At 35.3% G+C, this 19,885-nt stretch overlaps 1 protein-coding gene across 2 annotated transcripts in view; it reads left to right on the top strand.

Annotated features, from left to right (window-relative positions):
* The window catches only part of PDS5A (PDS5 cohesin associated factor A), a 79,902-nt gene that overhangs the window by 31,068 nt on the left and 28,949 nt on the right, over positions 1-19,885 (top strand). For both annotated transcript variants that reach the window (XM_062642426.1, XM_062642425.1), the window contains exons 6-14: positions 383-509; positions 4,547-4,627; positions 6,018-6,158; positions 7,132-7,247; positions 8,040-8,134; positions 8,994-9,139; positions 15,176-15,327; positions 18,853-18,966; positions 19,610-19,691. In XM_062642426.1, coding sequence (XP_062498410.1) covers positions 383-509; positions 4,547-4,627; positions 6,018-6,158; positions 7,132-7,247; positions 8,040-8,134; positions 8,994-9,139; positions 15,176-15,327; positions 18,853-18,966; positions 19,610-19,691 — 1,054 coding nt within the window. The remainder of the gene's footprint in view (positions 1-382; positions 510-4,546; positions 4,628-6,017; positions 6,159-7,131; positions 7,248-8,039; positions 8,135-8,993; positions 9,140-15,175; positions 15,328-18,852; positions 18,967-19,609; positions 19,692-19,885) is intronic.

The raw sequence follows: 19,885 nt of genomic DNA, 5'->3' as shown, positions 1-19,885 counted from the left end.
TTCCTTCAAGCAAGGAGATACAGGGAAAGCAAATGAGTGTGAATTACTGACAATATGGAGGGGTGTCTTTTTAAAAGTAGGCATGTTTTAAAATTTCTGGTCCGTGTTTTTACAGTATACTTAATTCTGACTCATTTATCTACATTTATATTTCCATGTTTGTTATTTTCTTTTTTTGTTTTGTTTTTCTTAAAGCAAAGCTGGGGTGTTACAGGTTTTCGAAGCTTTCTGTAAGAGAGGAAAGGCACATAAAATAGTTTCAAGATGTGGAGAGTGTAAGGGAGGGCAAGCTGGATATCATTAGGCATTGTTTCTTAACAGTGCTGTTAGTATTTGTTAGGGTCTGAAAATTCAGTATTGATAATATTCTTTATCATCTCAGTAATAGCCACAACCAGAAGGTACAAATGCATATGCTGGATTTGATGAGTTCTATCATCATGGAAGGCGATGGAGTAACTCAGGAGCTGCTGGACTCGATTTTGATAAACCTCATTCCTGCACACAAGGTCTGCAAAGTAAAATATTGTAGTAGTATACTATTATAACAGTATTTTTTATTGCCTTTTGCTTATTGTGTATCTCTGCACACACTTTGGCCATCACAGCTACTGTTTGATTGTTTAGGTTTTTTTTTTCAAAGCCTTGGGGAAGCAGTGGATTGAACATTTCCTTTGTTCATTAGCTGTGGCCAGATTATTCGGTATCAAGAGATTCTGCCTACTTGGCACTTCCGGAACTCTGTACTGAAACAGTAATAAAGTATTTTCAAGCAAATGTAATATATATAATAGGAAAATGTATCTTAAGGCTTCTTGGTTGTTTTGATTTTTTGGTTTTTTAGTTTTGGTTGGTTTTGTTTTAAATTGAAAAGATGTGAAGTATTAATTTTTTATTAAAAAAGAAAGAAAAGAAGAAAGAGAATTCCCTAAGACCTCTATGGTGACTTGCTGCTTGCCTCAGCTTGCTGATCAGACTCCCTTCCACCTCCCCCATTGGTTTGTTGATTTTTTTTTTTTTTTTTTTTTTTTCCCCAGTGTCGTCCCCCTTAAACTTTTCTCTTGGTAAAACCTAATTATTACCTGAAGTACAGTACTTTTTAAGTTAGTTGGTTGCTTTTAGTGTTCCATTCTTTATGAGCTCCATAATCATTCTGCCTTTTGTGAAGTTCAGTGTATCTTTAACTCACTTATAGGTGATCCCCCTCTCTTCCTAGAGGAGTCTTATTTGAGCTCCTCCCAGCAGATTGCTGCTGTCATGCAGGTGTTGTCTTAGCCCATCTACACAGCTACTTGGACAGGTTTTTTAGAGATGCCCCCTGTACAGTCAGCTCCATGAACTGTCACCGACTTCATTGTGTGAAACAACTTACCTGGTCACTCTGTCTGCAGTTGAGCTTTTGAAGTACCTTTACTGTAATGGGCAAATGAAGTTGAAAGGAGAATGAACGCAACTCCCTTAGCGGTCAAATCAGGGGAAGTGAGGTGCAGACTGGGGTTGCCCTGCATTGAACAAGAAAATTCCCTTGCTGTAACTCTTGTGCCTCTTACTGAATGTTGTGTGAAGAACAGTAAGTTTTAGTTGTGAGCTACAGTAAATGAACTGTACTCTGATTACCAGGTATGTGTTTGTTCATTTATTAATTTAAAATAATGACAAAATTAAGGCAGCTCCATCTGTGACTACATAATTAAAGTTAAATTAGCATATAAAAAATCAGGGATAATTCCTTTGGTTACCTAAAGAGGAAAAATTCCTGGAAATATGTATCACAGGAGTAACTAAGCCATGGCCATTGTGATTTACTTGCAAAATCTCAGCAATGGATGTATGAAGATGTCTGTCTTCTCAGTTTGCATTCGTTTTGTTGTGACCATGAGGTAGGAGTATCATTCTCTCAGCTCATTTTTACTGACAGCAACAAGGTGATTGATGCCTTATTAAAACTGTTAACAGGAAGGGAGGCATCTTATTCATAACAGTAGAAAAAGAGCACTTTTGAAAATGCACTGTCTTTGTAAGTTGCTTATAATCAACTATAGACAGTAGAGATCAGGAGTGGAAATACAGGAATGGGGATGTGTATGTCAGGTGCCAGGCATTGCTCTGAGGATGCAAAGACCTGGTAAACTTTTTACAACTGAACAGTGTATTGTGACTACTTGGTATAGGCAAAGTAAAAGTGAGTATAATCCTTTAGCATTAACATTGTTAGCTTAATCTTAGAATTTTGCCTAATTAAGGAAATTTTTAAAAAAGGCTCTGAGAAAGAGGGAGGAAAACTTGGTGCAAATGTTGGGTTGTACTGCATTTTTAGTATTTCTTACAAGACTGGTGGGCAGTCTTTACTGGCTCTTGGCCATCAGGAATGAGCAAATAATACGCTGTAGTCAGTGCTCAGTATCATACTTAGGGGAGTGTTTTGGTCTGTTCTGACTTGTTTGTTTCCTGTAACAACAGAACTTAAAATACTGCTTTGCCATGGTAGTTTAAAAAGAAAACAAACAACCAAAAGTCCTTTTGTTTGCACTGCCAAACAGAGTTTGACTGCAGTAATTATGTTCTCCTTTCATGAACAGATCTCCTAGGAAATTCTGTGTTTATATTGTTTGTCTGTAGGTATGTAAATCAGAAGCACCATAGCTTGAAAAGCAGTTTGTTTTTTTGTGGAGAACATATAATAAACGTACTTTTATGTCTGTGCAAAGCAATTGAATACTAGTCATTCTTTGGTATGACATAATAAAATTATCTGTGTGATTTAATGGAAGTTCATCTTTGTAAAGGAGCTGAAATAATGTGGTTTGGATATAATGTATTCCACTTTTTTGGTGGGTTTGTTTTTTAAAAAACTCTTGCATTGTGTAAGGCAGTCCTGCAGTAAAAAGAAATATACCAGTACCTAGACGTGAAGTAAATTCTACTTCAGCCTGTAAATTATATTCATTTGTACCTCCATTATCAGTAAAGTGGTTTTACTGTACATTGTTCTCTCTGTATGTGCTAATCTGGCTCTCCTCCAGTAAATCCAGGTTTTCAATAGCAGAATAGTATGTCACATTTTGCTCAGACCACCTATGGCATGAAACTGTAGTTCTTTTTATGAACTTTAAAATCAGTGCTATTTAGTGAATATTTTTCTTGCCACTCTTATGATCAAGGCTATTCCTTAAAAATGTGTATTTCATGTAATGAAAATCAGTATTTTCTTCTTCATCCTCTGTAGCATGGCCAATCCAGACCTTTAAGGATTTATTTTGTTTTATTCTCCAAACAGATTAATTATTTGTATATTACTTATTAATAGATACATTTTTTATTTTATATATATATGTATTTAAAAAAAAAAAACAAGTGCAAGAAATCTTTGAAGCTTTATTGAAGATCCAAACAAAATGTATTTTTTGTATGAGGTTGACAGTGCTTTAGTTTAATACAGACATATCTGCCAACAAGATTTTAATCATGGTCTGGTATGGAGAGAAATTTCTGGTTTGAATTTGAGAAGAGCTTGAACATATCTTGTCTGTCTGCTATAATGAGACCATCAGCTTAGTGCTGTGGTGACTGAGAAGATATTTGTTGGAGCCTTTGACATTTATTTCTCATTGCTATCAGTTGATGAACTGTCTTTCAGTTTGTCATCTCATTAGCTAAAAGAACACGAGGGAGTCATTCTCAGACTTGCCAAATACTGGCTTTCCAAGAATCAGTCATCCTTAGGCTTTACCTGTATTTTGTCTGCAGTCATTTATAATTTTCAGGGCAATCGCCTAATCCACCTTTCTCCTCCACCCTTCCCCCTTCTCCTCCAAGCTGCAATTATCCCTAGATGAGATAGATACTGCACATTGGATTTTGTGCAGATTTGGACAGTCACATTTTTCAGATATGCAGTTACATGCCTTATCTTGCTCAAGAGTAATAAAAACAATGTTCAGATTTGTTATGTTGTAATCAAATATTTATTTGGAAAGTTTGCAGCTAACTTTGCCCAAGTTTAGATGCTTTCTTTGGGCTATCTCAGACCATACAGTACAGTTTATGGGGAAGTTAGTGCACAGTTACCCTGTAGACAGTGCCGAATTTTGCTACAGATTGTGCCTTTCATGAGTATGTGAAGGGGAAAAAATCTCACATTTAAATAGTAAGTTAGACTTAGTTAATTTTTCAGTTAATTACTGAAGTGTGCGTGGTAATGTTCCTTCACAATTTTTAATGTGATTGCATGTGGAAACTTTTTATAGATACGAATGCAATGCTAAAGGTAACAACTGGAATGATGGAAGTCTTAAAATAATGTGCAGAAGTGATGGTTTTGGGTTAGATTTAAGTGTGTGGAAAAAATAGTTTTAAGATTTTTTTTTTTCTTAAGTCTATAGTTGTGGAATTAACATAACTGAACTTTGACAGCTTTGAAAACAAATAGATTGGTGGTAAAACATACCTTCCTATGGTCATGGTCTTTCAAGGTTGGGAGAGAAAAGTACAGTCACCTGAAATAGTTTGTCTCTAAAATGTTATTGTTATATTTTCTTTATTTCAGAACCTTAATAAACAAGCATTTGATCTTGCAAAAGTCCTGTTGAAAAGGACAGTCCAGACCATTGAACCGTGTATTGCCAATGTATGTAAATTATTTAATTCATGTTACCTACAGTTAACAAGTGTTCTTGTTACTTTCTTTATTGGAGATTTGTTTGCTTGTTTAAAAATGACTGTTTATAAAAGATACATTTTGCAATACAGCTACAAGAGTACCATTTCCAAATAGGATATTACTACCTTGGGTGTTAAAGAAGTATGTGAGGTGTTTCAAATAAGTAAAAAGGAAATTAATTTTACTTATCTCAGTCTAAGTAAGGCAAAGCCTAAATCCTAGGCTGTGAAAGTGTGACCATCAAAAAAAATCCTGTCGGAACAAAAAGGAATTGTTAGTACTTCATATATCCAGTAACCAGACAGCCTCATTTCGTACCAAGCTGTAGAATGAAACATTTCAAACTACCAGCACTTCACTGGGTTTTTTTTTTTCCATCCTAAACTCGGTTTAGTCATAAACAGTAAGGGGTTTCTTACAAATCTTCCTTCTACTGTGCCTTTTGTTGTATTTCAATGTTGTATGTTCTACTTACTAAAGCAGCAACTGCTGTCTTGTGGGGATGTCTTGTGGTCCATTCTGTTGCATTCCTTGAGTGCTGAAGCCAGTAGATTTCTTAGAAGTCAGAGTAGTTTAAAAAGGGAATTAGGCAAATTCATAAAAGAATAATCAGTAAGTATTTAAAAGTTCAAGAAGTCTCACTAACAAGTAACACTTTCAAATTCCCCTGTTTCTTTAAGCTTTTGTGATTAGTCATAGCTGGGAGGAGGATGGTGGTTAAAGTGACCTTTGGGTTGATTTAATATTATTCTTCTTACTTTCTTATTCAAGTGTATAATAGCTTCGTAGCATTTGCACTGCTCAAATACGATTAAATCACAGTATGTAGTAAGTTCATATCCAAGCATATTAAAATCTAGCAAACCCAAAATAAATTATTCATATTTTAGTCTACCTTGTTTTTTTTTCTGTTAGATCACTGATAGCATTGATACATTATTGTCAGTATCGCAAGACGTCTCATAAAGTCATCTGACAGTCTTTAAAATGGATTAAAAGTAGAGAAGCTTCTCTTTAAATGAATATACTTTTTAAATTAACAGTTCTTTCATTTGCTGTTAATTTTGCTGTTAATTTTGCTGGGGAGATAATTACTGATATTTTGAATTATCAAACTACCATGGATTAATCCTGATGGAAGTAACAGAACTGAACTATGAACTATGAAGGATGTTTATAGTTTGCTTGAGCCATAACTGCAAGGGTGAAATGCTTTCATGTGATGATGCATTGAGTACCTTCCATTAGAAGGTATGTATGAGGAATGAAAGTATGATACTACATTAAAATATTTTTTTTAAAATAGTGTTTGCATTAGTGAAGGAAAATATGCTAAATAATATTGTTTGAATTCTAGTTTTTTAACCAGGTTCTGGTACTGGGAAAGTCTTCAGTAAGTGACTTATCAGAACATGTGTTCGACTTGATACAAGAGCTTTTTGCCATAGATCCTCACTTACTGCTGTCTGTCATGCCACAGCTTGAATTCAAGCTGAAGGTAGGTTACAATATGGCTTTCAACAAGTGATAGAATTTGTGTGGATATTATAGAGTGCAGATTTAGTTAAGTGTCCTATTGGAGGGATAGAATTCTGTATTTATCACTTAATGTTACGTTTATCCTTAAAATAAAAGGAAGGACATTTGAAAGTTGTATACTTTTGTGAGCTTTGCTATTATGCGCATAAAATAGATGATCATTCTATGGCTTAACTCAAAAGTTACATGTACTTAATCTTTGGGTTTCACCTCAAATGTATAAAGTAATAAGGCTTTGGCTGGCTTATCTCATGAAATGCAAGTGTGTCATCTTCAGTTTTGATTTACAGATTTTTCTTTTGTCAAATTAATATTTAATCGTAGAGGAAGTATTTCCAAATAGTTTCTCAGATCTGCATGATCAGCTAATAAGGCTTCTTTTGAATCCTTGAAAAGTGAATTTATTCTGATTTGGGGTTTTGTCTTTTGTATGATTGTACATTGACGAGAGAAATAACTGCGTGTGCATGTACATACAGGGTATGGTGGCAACAAACAACAAAGAAATACGTATTTAGTGAAATGACATGTATATTTTATTAGTACACATCTCTTTATAGCAGCTTAGTTGGTGTCTTTTCCACATGCATGAAATAGTCTGAAAGTATGTTTTAAAACAAAAGTAAGATCAGCCATTGTTGAAATTAAGGATGTATATTATTCAAACTATAGTATGTGGGGGTTTATTCCATAAAGAGAACAAATTTGAAAGCACACCTATCTATTTAATATGTTAACTTAATAGGTGTTTGTGTATTTTTATTCATATTCATCTAATAATCTAATTAGGGACACTATGAATTATCAGAAATTATTTTAAACTCGCTTTTTTAGTCTAATTTACAAAAGCTGAAGGAAAAGGAACCCAGAAATTATCATTAAGATATTACAGGTAATGATTTACAGTTTTATTTTCATGTTTTGACTTTTAGAGCAATGATGGAGAAGAACGCTTAGCTGTTGTTCGACTTCTGGCTAAACTCTTTGGCTCCAAAGATTCTGATCTGGCCACACAGAACCGTCCTCTTTGGCAGTGTTTTCTTGGGCGGTAAGGGAAACTGAGATAGAATTCTGAATTTTATTTTTTTGGTTGGTTTTGTTTTTTGTTTTTTTTTCCCTGAATTTTGTGATAGTATTGCATTTTCATTGTGTTCTTAAAGGATGTAGTTATTTGTATTTGAACAAGTTCTTTTGTTAAATCTTTGAAGCAGACACTTGCAAATAGTTGTATTTTAGAATGAAGAAGCCTGAAGGACTGCACCTATACTGCTGTCAGCTATGGGAGTATAGGTTAGATATATAGCACATTACATACATAACAGCAATCACATAATAGCTATACCAGCATTATCTGAAATATCGTACTATTCCAGCTATGTCTGCAACTGTATCTGGTTTATTTGACGTTTAACTTACTGAGTGAAGAGAAATTTCATTTTAAGTAAATACAGGAATTTATCTTTTAAAAAAAGTGAATGTTTTCAAATGGTACATGTTATGGCAATTTATATTTTTATAATTTCATTTGTGTATATAAACATATACACACATACATGATTAACAGCGTATGGAGAATGAACAAAAAAACCCATTTCATCCATATGTAGCATATCCATCCCTTCATTTTAGTCCTGACGTAATGTCACAAGAAATAACATAAGAATTTGTACGAGGTACATTATGGAGGTAAATACAAAACATTTATATTGTATTATTTAGCCATATAAAAGTATTCTAATAGTTAGTACAGCGTGCTATCAGCACATGTCACTACATAGAGAATAATCTTGATTTGCAAGGCTAATTAAAAGTTAACATTCATCGTCTTCTGTCCCTCTAGGTTCAATGATATCCATGTCCCCGTGAGATTAGAGAGTGTGAAATTCGCCAGTCATTGTTTAATGAACCATCCAGACTTAGCAAAAGACCTCACTGGTGAGATGCTTATGCAGGGGTTTAGAATAATTTTAAGAAATGAGCAAGGAAGAATGTAATTATCTCTGTACACAGCTGTAGAGTTCTAAAATTTATCAAGTCCAATGCTTGATGCTGGGTGGAAGAGCTGACTACCGAGTAATTGCTTTCTGCTGAAGGCAAACGGTAGCTAATAGAAAAAGGAGTGTGACATTGTGCGAACTTTTCTAGAGTGAGTCTTTAAGAAGCTACCCATTGCAGGATGAGTTTTAAAGTATTTTCAGATTCTAATGAAACTTTTGGCAAGCCAAAGCAAATATTGGTGCAACATTTTGCTTCACTGTTCAAAAAATTGAGTGTGTTCCCCAGTACTCTCTTCCAGAGAGTTTAGAAAATGCCACTGTGCTAATCTAAACTATGAAGTTTCTTCATTCACTTCAGCATCATTTTTTCACTGTAAGCAGAATTTCAGGCTTAACTGAAAATACTGTTCTTCTGATGCAAGCTAACCTACAGCAATTGTCAGTATTTTCCAGTTATTTGCCCCCTTTGCTCTTTGGGAATAAGAGTATCTGCTCTTCTTGTTCTCACTCTCCCACCTCCTTTTATTTTTTGTATATTCTAATCGGCTTTATTTCACTTGCCGCAAATGAGGTTATTGTAAAAGCTGTGCACTTTTATATTATTCTGATACACTTATATAATTGCTCTGTATTTAACATAGTGCTGGAGCAGATGTTTCCTGTAGGCAGTTATGCGTCTAATACATTATATGCTTGTGATATGTGGCTGTCATTTAATGTTTTAACATGATTAATAAATTGGAATACGTTGTATCTACATAAAAAGCCAAGTTTTTCATTGTTTCTGATCGCAACAGAATATTTGAAGGTTAGATCACATGACCCAGAAGAAGCCATTCGACATGATGTTATTGTTACAATTATTACTGCGGGCAAGAGAGATCTTTCTTTAGTCAATGACCAGCTGCTTGGCTTTGTGAGGGAAAGAACGCTAGACAAACGGGTAAGTGTTAATATTTCATCTTCAGGAATATCTGCTGCTAATATAATTTGGTAAAAGTAAAACAAAAGCCACCATAGAAATGGAGTTGGCTATTAACCCGAATGCTGTGGGGGAAAACCAGTTCTCTTACAGAACATCTTAATGTAGATTCCAAATTGCGGAATAAAAAAGTGTTGTCAAGCAAATCGGATCCTTTGACTTGTGAGGAGCACAATCATGTTATAAGAACCTAAGACTTGCTACGTATATTCAGGCCAAAGGTCCCTATAGCCGAGTAGAATTCTCACAGCAGTCAGTCTTGGCTTCCAGCAATTTGTGATTTAAGGATTTCTTAAATCTTGCTTGATCACATTCATCATAACTTTTTATGGAGCTTTATTCCATGAACTTAACCAAGTTCGCTCTTTAAGTTACTTGGACTTTATAAAAATCCATGGCATTTGCATCGGTAAATTCAAGTATAATGCATTATAGAAAAAGTAACTTCACTTGTTTATTTTAAACACGTCCAGTAATTTCTCAGGGTATCTTGTTCTTGCATTATGTAAAATAATAAATATTATGACCTGCTTATGGTTAACAAATATATGTATCTCATCTTCTCCACTCCTTTGCTTTCTAAGCTAGAGTCACCTGATTAACTTCCACACAAATTGATAATTGCATGCTTCTGATCATTGTTGTGTGGTTGTTCTGTATCCTGTTGAAACCAAGGTGACCAGACTAGGCCATGGTATTTAAGGTGTGCACTGTGTTGTGTACATGCTTATGATAATTTTTGTGTTCTTACCCTTTAACATTCTGCATTTATGTTATTTTTGAGCATTGAGCAGACAGTTTTGGAAGACATCCATGTTGACTTCAATATTTTTCCTGAATAATTTTAGATGATGCATTTGCCTAATACTGTACATGCAGAGTTAATGAAGCTGGCCTTGAAATGAATTTCTTTCATTTCATACTGTAACAATTCAGTAGCATGACATTTTTCTGCAGTTCTTCATTACAGTGTTGGATTTGACTACCTCAGTAAACTTTATGCACACTCTTCAGTTAATTTTCTAGTATTTTTTCATATGTTAAGTGTCACAGGTTCCCTGCTGACTCCATCAATAGGTCCCTTTGTTCCCATCATTGTAAAAACCAGTCATTTGTTTCCACCCATTGACATTGTCCCCTGTGTTTTAGTTAATAATTAATTCACAACAGCATTTTTATTTTAAGATCCTCTGATGTGAGACTTTGATGGAAGGGTTTTGGGATTCTAGTGCATTTTACTGATATACTTTGTGGTTCTGCTAAAATTAAATTTTTCTTGGGCAAAACTTCCCATTTTGTAGTCATTCCCATAAGTTCATTTTTCAGCAGTGTCTGCTCTTTGTTGTTACTGTTTTGTTTCAACCTGTTTGCCCATTCAAAATCAAATGCTCTGGTGAGTGGTGCTCTGTTCTTCTTGGGACCCTTTAGTTTCTTTCATATTTGCTGTATCCAGTCTGTTTATTGATAGATTGCAATAGCAGGGTAAGTTACTATTTGGTGTATCATTTCTAATGCCTGTAGAAGTTATGGATGGGATACTACCTGGTCTCACTGCTCATTTTATGAATTTGTTTTAAAATGTCTTCTGATGACACCATAAGAAAGCTCTTCAGACCTCCTGGAATAGATCTTGTTTGTCTTGCAGCCCTCTGGAAGGCTTCCTGCTTCTGGAGGCTTTAGTGAAGATGTTTAACTAATATGCTGTGAATAATTTGTTTCTGAAACTTTTGCCATACTTTATTAAGGTTTTATCTCCGACTTGCCAGAGCTTATACTCTGCTGTTTACACTCTTTTGGGTGTGGCTCCATGCTCTTTAGAGGGTGATGTTTTAAGAGCAGATTTCTCTGTGCAACGTTGATTTTGGGTTGGGTTTTTTTTTTCCTTTGTTCCTTTTTCATAAGGGGCATCTTTCCCAGAACTTACGTCATTCTAGAGAGTTAATTTAATTATTTTAAAATTATTTTCTATTTTTTTATGTTTGCCTTTTAAGATGAGAATGTTACTGTAATGGATTTTGAGAAGAGGATGTCTGTTGTCTTTGCACAGAATGAAATTGTGATTTTGAGTATGTTTGTTATTATAAAGAAATTGTACCTGCAGCTTGACCTTGCATGTTTCTCATGAGGGATTAAGACCACCTTACTTCCTTCTTTTTAAGCCATTAAACAGACATGTCCAAAACATCATTTGTGGGATATAAAACTTTTAGTGTGACCACCACTTCGCACTGGGCCTCTCACTTAGGATGGGAAGATTGTTACTGTGTCTTCCACATGGTGTTTCTGTTCTACTTTAGCGTGTTGCCATCAGTAAGAGGCAGCCAGTTGTACCACTGTAATACTTACTTCTATGGAGCTAAGGATTTTTGGTTCATGCAGCCTTAAACCCAGTATGGTACTACGTAATGTTCTAGCATGTTTGATGTAGTGATTTCACACCAGGCATAGGTTTGGTAATACATTAAATTTCAAGGTTAGGTGCCTTTTCAGGCACTCACCAGTGAAAAATAATTTCACCTTTAGTTGATGTTTCTTTTACAGAAATCTCTGGAGAGAGCTTTAATGAAAATACATCCTGAGGAGAAATGAAAACTCGATGGCTGACTAGGAATTAATACACAAATATTAGCATTTGAAGTAAACCTAACAAAATAGCCTGTCTTTATGCATATCATTAGTGCTATAAAGTGTGTATGGAGGCTGTGTGAACTTTCAGAGGTTTTTTTTTTTCTTTAGGATTTTTCTGCAGTTTGGTAGGAGGGTATTGATTTGTCCATATAACTGTCTTTATATTTTCTATATAGGATTTTTGGAGTTCCAGGCAGAATGCATTACACCTATTTTAATTATTCTTTTGATTTAAAGAACTCAATTACATTATGTATTTACCCCTTGTAGCCAGGTTTCTGCTGGGTGAATCTACTGCAAATTACTAAGTGATCATTCGTCAATTTGACTGCATCTAATTCTTTTCAGGCCTGCAATCATCTGTCAAATGAGTATAGGTATTACTATAAGAAGAACATTTGTCCAGTAAGCTGAAGTAAAATGATGATTATTTAAACACACTAATCTGTTATTTCAGTTCTGCCTTTTTTCTTTATAAAATAATGTGAAAATTTAAATTTAAATAATGCTGTTATACCATTTATTTAATCTGGTTTTTTTTTCTCCTGACCATATTCTAATTGGCACAGTATTAGTAAAGATAGACTAATAACTTTTTTTAGAGTAAAAGTTTTTGGCTAAAAGACAGTGCTTTGTTTTTTAGAAAATATCCTTACTAATTTGATCTGTATGGGCATTTGCACAATGATTACAGCTATTAAAAAAACAACAACAAACCCAAACAAACACACAACCCCCTTAACATCTGTAGTTTTCAAATCAATTTTTACTGGTCCTCCAGTTGGAAAAACAACTCTGGGAACAGATGCTTTCCAAAAACTGAAATCCAGTGTTTGGTAAGAATGGTGAGGAATTTTTCCTTTGGAACATTGTCTCTAGGGTCTTTGCAGTGATTTCACTTTTCAGAACAGTTAGTTTTAGGAGACATTTAAAAATTTTATTTTATTTTTTTAATAAGCTTCTAAAAATTTTTCAGGTACTTTTTCCTTTATACTGGAGTAATTTTAAGAACCTGAAAACTTAGAGAAGAGTTTTGACAGTTGACTTCTGTTCCCATTTCTCTCAGCAGCCTTTGTGGCGTAGGGAGTCTCTTTGTGAGAACAGGCTTTTTACCTCGTCAGCTTGAAGTCAGAAGCTGTAGAATGAGACCCCATAAGAACAGACTCCCATCTTCTATTTCTTTGTGCACACTTTTTTCTGCATGTGTTAGTTTTGATGGCTGCTCCTCTGTGAGTGTTAAAAACCATCGTGGCTTTTTCCAGGTGAAGGAGAAAGATTTCCAGATGTTAATATTCTTAACTCTATGTAAGGAACAGGTTAGCTATTCCAGGAGGTATAGGATTGTCCTGAAATTGAATAACAGGTTTATTTTTTTTAATAACTCAGCCCACCATTCTTCAGTGAGGGAGTTTAATTATGCTGGTTAACCAAGGAAGCTAAGACTGTCAAAATTAGTTTGTTAATTAAATCATGGTAATACTTCTCTTACCTGAGTCTCCCTTTTAAGCTGATCATCATGTTCCCCTTTATTTTCAGTTGCCTTTGTCTTTTACCCTACTGTATGCTATTTGAGCTTTAATTCCCAGTAGCACCTGACTCTTATCCACCCCTCCAAACTGTATCTGCTCTTCAGTGACTTGTTTCCATTGTGTCTCAAAGCGTTCTCTGAAGGATTCTGTCCAGTGCCTTCCATCTTCTTGTCTTCTGCCTGAAACTGGCTTTCTGCCTGCTCTGACTTATACTCTCTACAGTAGTTTCAATGATGAGGAATCTGTTGATACTCCAAACCTTCTTTCCATACAACCCTTTGTTAAGTATTCTGCTTTCATTTTAGGCTTATTTTTTCTAGAATCATTCATTGCAATCCTTAATCCATTGTCTTCTGGTAATAGTTTTGTCATCCTTCTTGTCTTGCATAGGAAATCTGATTGCATTGTAAGAGTATATCTGAACACATTAAAATATTAATGCTTTTCTGAAAATGTTTCCTCTTTCAGACCTTTATTTTCTTTAAAATGTGCTTTAGATCACAATGGGTGAGAAGTTGAACAATTACATCTATGTATATCTAAATGTTTTCTCTTTTCTGAAAACAAAGTGTTATACTTTATGCTGTCAAAGTCATTGCCTGTTACTTGTGGTTTTAATATTTAAGAAATCTGTAGCAAAACACAATTCTATTTTTCCATCTTCTTGATATAACCTACTCCAGCAGCTAGTGGTGTGTAAGACTGTTGTGCTAACATATTATCTTCAAGATTTTTACTTTCTTTGCCCTTTAAGAAAAGGAAGTCAATCAGTAAAACTGTTAAGAAATTAAACATGCAGTATCACTTAGTGTTATTAAAACAAACCCTCAGTGTAAAAAAAAAAAAAAAAGTAAAAAATGATGTGCTGTGTGAATAGTAGTATCTACATTTATGCTTGACAGGGTGAAATGATTTGAGTGTTGGTAGTCATTGGAGGTCAAGACCAAACCTGGTATCTGGTGTGTTCTGGAAGAAATCCTCTTCAGTTTGAATTTCATGCATTTCTTTTAAATGGTGAGGGAAACAAGTTTCTGCTGGAGTTGTCTCTATAAATAATTCAGTGGGAGGCGCTATTCTCTCTAGATTAATCCTCAGTCTGTTTTGGTATGATTCCTTGCACAAATCAGCATAGGAGCGCTTACGGATTTTGTCTGTTAAAGTGGTTAATAACGAGAGATTTCCTGTTTACATGAGGGAATAAAGTAGTGACCACCAAAAGCAAGGATGAAAACCCAGGAATTCCAGCTGTGGAGGTTGTAGTCTGGCTTTTTCCTGGATCCCTGGAGTCTTGCTGTGGTTAGTTTGATGCTTCAGCAAAAAGTGCCTTTCCCGCTGTCCTGAAAGTGGCCTGAGTTCAAGCTCTGTCAGGTTTAGCTAGGCCTAAGCTCCGGATCTCCCATTTCTAGACAAGTGTGCTGTAAGACAGTGTAAGGCTTTGTGGGGAGAAAGAAGGCTGCCACCTTTGTTTGGTGCCTGTTTCTGAATAGGTAAGTCTTCCTTCTTCAGCCAGTATTTGGAACTTATTCAGGCATACATGTTAAGCTGTATTTTTAAAAATAAACTAGTTCCCAGATTTTCTTTTCTCAGCACAGAGGTTTACCGGATTCCTCTGTATAGGCAATACTTCATTTGCATAGTACAGGAAGGAAACCCCTTGTGTAGTCTTTACAAATTCTCATTTAGAGGCTCTAAACAGCACTTTTCAGCTTTTGAAGTGTCTTAAGTGTAGGAGATCAGAATATGTTTTCATGCTTCTGTATCTTTACTGTGCTTTATGTATGTTTGGTACTTATTTACCAAAACCACTTCCTCACCTCCTTTTTATTTCTTCCTCCACAAGTGGCGAGTAAGAAAAGAAGCTATGATGGGGCTTGCTCAACTATACAAGAAGTATTGTCTTCATGCAGAGGCTGGAAAAGATGCTGCAGAGAAAGTGAGCTGGATAAAGGATAAACTTTTGCACATATATTATCAAAATAGCATTGATGACAAGTGAGTCAACCTAAGCCTCCATAATTCTAGTTTTTTGTAGTGATAAAAAATACTCTGCAAATACGTGTTTATCCTGAGAAGCTGTTATATCTCATCCTGTATTTTTTGTTTCAAGTATGATGTATTTCGTTATCCTATCGTATCATTAAGATATTCAGGATGGTTGCATTACTTGGTCATGTGTTCATTCTGTTTACTGTGATGATAGTAAATGGTCATTAACTAACTACTGCATGGAAAAAAAATGTCAAATTTCTTGTTTACCCAGTTCTTGTTTGTATTGCTACTTCCCAGAAACTACAGTGTTAAAATGCATGATCTGTGAATATTGTGCATTTATGTACCACAGTATATGCACAGACATCTCCTTTTGGTATGCTGTGTAGAAATGGACCCTTCAGTTAGATCAAAAGCTGAAGAAACATCAAGGTGCTTCTGGTGTTGTCTAGTCTTACCAGTTTTGTCACTCAGTCCCTTAATTTTTTTTAAATAATATTTTGGCTTAAAGGAAAGCATTTTGAAGATAGTTTTCAACTCTCACTATTAATTCTTTGCTTTCATAAGGAGAGCCAAACTCTGCAATCATACAAAGGATTTCAGACTAGATTTTTAATACTGCAGACTCAGAAATTTCTTCATAGTGTTCTTTAGCATCTCAGTTATACAGTCTGCTACCTCAGTATGTTTCATAATCTTGGTGACTAGTCTTAGTGACTAGTGAATAGGCTAATAGCCTCCTTCAGTTGCCAGTTATGATAGTGAATTCTTACCACTGCAGTGGTGAAGGCTCTTACTTTGTTCATCTGGCTGATCATAATTACACTGCAAGTCTGCTGAGGTAGAAGTATCAAATAGTGAAAAATGAGGAAATCTTTACATAGTTTAAACAAAGCTAATTCTGCATATGTATAGGCATCAAATATGCTTTAATTTGCATATTTGATAGATTCATTCGTGGGGTTTTTTTCTATCATGTTCATGACTTGCTGTCAGTACACAGGTTTGATGGTGAGCAGAGGATGAATCAGAAGTTCCATACTGAATGGTGCAGATGTTTTCAATGTTCCTGCTCATGAGAAATGTGGAAAACTGTTAGGGAAGTGAGGCAAGGAGTTTTAAACAAAGATTATGTCATCAAAGCTGAGTTTCTTTGACGGGATTTCTTCTGAAAGTCTGATTAAGCCATTGAATCTGGTCTTTTCATTAGTAGGTATGGATTGTATACTGTTTCTTCTGTGGGTATCCACTGGAAGATTGGCGGCCTGACTTTCGGTGTTTCTCTAGTTCAGTTTGGTACCTGTGAGGGTGGTGAGGTACTGAAACAGGTTGCCCAGAGAAGTTGTGGATGCCCCATCGCTGAAAGTGTTCAAGGCCAGGTTGGATGGAGGTTTGAACTAGTGGAAGGTGTTCCTGCCTATGGCAGGGGACTTGGAACTAGATAATCTTGAAGGTCCCTTCCAACCCAAACTATTCTATGATTCTATGAATTTTCCATCAAATTAGACTGACAATGAAGTTCTTGCTCAGTCACAGCATTGGGTTGTTTTCCCCATCTCAGGGGATAATAATGTATTTCAATGTCATGATTTTCAGCATTAGAAAGTTAGTACTTTTAGCACCTGAAGAGCTGTAGATATGCTATGATCTTTTAAAAGAGAATCCATCCAATCTTTTAAATATGCAGGCATAGGTCATAATTAGCCAACTCTAGCCTGTGTCCCTTCCATAATGAGGGAGGAGTATAAAGAGTAACAATGAACACCTGTCTGAGCCTTTGAATATTTTCCGTTGTGTGCAGAGGACAACACAAGTTCTCTCAAAAATAGTAGTACAGTATCACACAGTATTCAGGCATGAAGTAGAACAGAACAAATTTTCTCCACATATCCTTAACTCTTTCACTTTATAATGATGTTACTTGACTATTGATGTGCATGTCTACTCAAACAGTTCTCTATGGTTAGAAGTTCTCAATCTTATCAACTGTGTGCTCTGGGCTTCCTTGTCTTACAATAAATGCACAGAGAAAGAAGTAAGATAACCACATCTTAAATACTGCCCTGTTACCCACTCTTGATACACTAGCCAGTGTGACCCAGAGGTATTCCCTATTTGTAAATCTTTACCCTAACGAACGTGGACCAGGAAAGGCATGATACAGTCTCCCCATGTGGATTGACAGTTTCTAGAGCATATAGAATAGAATGACAGAATGAACTAGGTTGGAAGAGAACTTTAAGATAGTCACATCCAGCTTTTACCCAGGACTGCCAAGTCCACCACTAAACCATGTCAACTAAGGGAAATGTTTCTACATGTCTGTAGAAACATGGGCTAGAGCCATGTTCATAAATTAAGGTAACTCCGATGCCACCAATCGCCTAGCATGTTAAATAAGAGACGGAGTCCCCTGAGATCTGAAAATCCCCAAGAGATTTAGTTCTTGGAGTCATGAGTAGTAAAATGTATATTTATGTATGTTTAAAGGCAGAAAGCCAGGTTTTCTTTAATATGTACAGGGTACCTTGAAATAGTTGTATCCATATTCATGGTCATACTTTTATTCTTCTGCCTTGCCATTCCTCTTGGAATTTTCTTTGAGCAGAAACAAAGTGTGTTTGAAACCTGTGCTGCCTTGTATGATCTTTGTATAAGACACTCCCAGAGTACTTACTGCTTGTGAATCATGGTGAAATAGTTTGTAAAATTAACTACACAAGGTGTTTGTCCATAAATATCATATCGTATAGTTTGAACATCATGCACAGCTCTCATTGCTGTGGATTAAATGAATGCGTGAATTATTTCTTCATTTGGGGGATGGTTATTAATGAACTGTACAGTCATATTTTATAGTTCAAGTTTTGTATTTTATGTAAAACTTTAAATATGTGTTATCCTTTTTTTAAAAGGAGACAATTGGAGACCATCTTTGCTGGTTCGGTTTGCTCTCACTTAGTTTTCCTTTTGGTGCTTTTGTTGTACACCTTCTGGTGCTCCTTTGTCTCCGCCTTTTTAATGCTGATTTTTAGCTCCTCTAGTAGAATACACGAATATAACTCGGGGGGGGGGGGGGAGGAAGTAAAAATCTGAAGTATCTTTGCGGGAAGTGTTAAGATAAAACTGAGGAAAAAAAGCAAAACATTTGAAACTACTTATTTTTCTTCTCTATTTGGGCTCTTTATTCTCTGTATCCCTCTGTCTTTTTTATGAGAGTGAACAAAAAATGGTTCTCAGAGCCTAGAGAAAAAAAGAGAATTTGGATGGTGACAAATAAAGCAGTTACTCCCTCTTAAAGGTAAATATGAAAGAACATGGAAAAGCTCTCGAGAAGCAGTTCTTGCTAATCTTTCTATCAACAGTGGAAAATATCTTTACAGATGAGAAAAAGACAACTACTTTTTTTTCTTCTCTGATGAAAAATCTAATTTCAGTGACTTCCGATATTTCTTGGGTTTTTCAGCTGTCTAAAAGTTATCACCACTTTTGGATGGAAATGTACAGTTTTTATCTCTTTTCCTGCAGATTATTAGTAGAAAAAATCTTTGCTCAGTATCTTGTTCCACACAATTTGGAAACGGAGGAGCGAATGAAGTGCTTGTACTATTTGTATGCTAGTTTGGATCCAAATGCTGTCAAGTGAGTATAGTTTCTATTGAGAAAATGCTTGCTTTCTCAGCTTTTTCCAACATCTGTATAATCATCCTTGTAGTATCAGCATTTAGATAAAAATATAAGTAATTGATGCTTAGTATTATTTGCAAGAGTATTTCAAAACATTTCTCTTTTATATAGAAAATCCACATGTCCATTAGACAAAACAATACCTTGATATTTGAAGACTGATTTTATCCATTTGTTTTCATCCAGTGACCATAATGCAGAGTTAAAAATGTCCAACTAGTGAATTCTAGATTGGCTCTATATTAGGGTCCATAATGAAAGTATCTGTAACTGAATTCTTATTTATACTGGTCTGTGTTTTATGTTGGAAAATGTTATTTTCAAGATGATTTGTGTGTTTGTGAGACATACTGTGGCTGTCCCACATATGTGAAATTGTTCCAAGCAGAATAATAAGAGAGGGGATGTTCTGTAAAAAGAGAAAATCAGTTCCACCTTGTTTGGAACAGGTTTGTTTACTACTTGGTAGGTTTTGATTGTACCTAGCAGATGTTGCACTTGTATTAGTAAACAGGATTGGTTATTTATGTTGCATCTAGCATGTTCTTGTCATGGATAAATGGGTAAGCGTTTCTTTTCTGGTTTTGCACTTTTGCAGAGCACTGAATGAGATGTGGAAGTGCCAGAACATGCTAAGGAGTCACGTACGAGAATTACTAGACTTGCATAAGCAACCCACTGTACGGTTTTGAAAATATTAATACTTTATACAATGGACCTGCTAGACTAATTTATCGGGGGGTGTTTAATACTATATTATTGTTTCTGCAATGTGAATTTGTTATTCTGCTGATTTCTATATGTAGAAAATGTTCTGTTCTCATGAAGTAAAGTTGATTTCAGTAATGCTTAAATGTATATGGCCTCCTAAAGT

Source organism: Pezoporus occidentalis, unplaced genomic scaffold (assembly GCF_034315485.1).
Source record: "Pezoporus occidentalis ecotype Australia unplaced genomic scaffold, CSIRO_AGI_Poc_V1 ctg71, whole genome shotgun sequence".
Lineage (NCBI taxonomy): Eukaryota > Metazoa > Chordata > Aves > Psittaciformes > Psittacidae > Pezoporus > Pezoporus occidentalis.
Note: the sequence above shows the minus strand (reverse complement) of the source record. Positions and strands in the feature narration are given on the sequence as shown.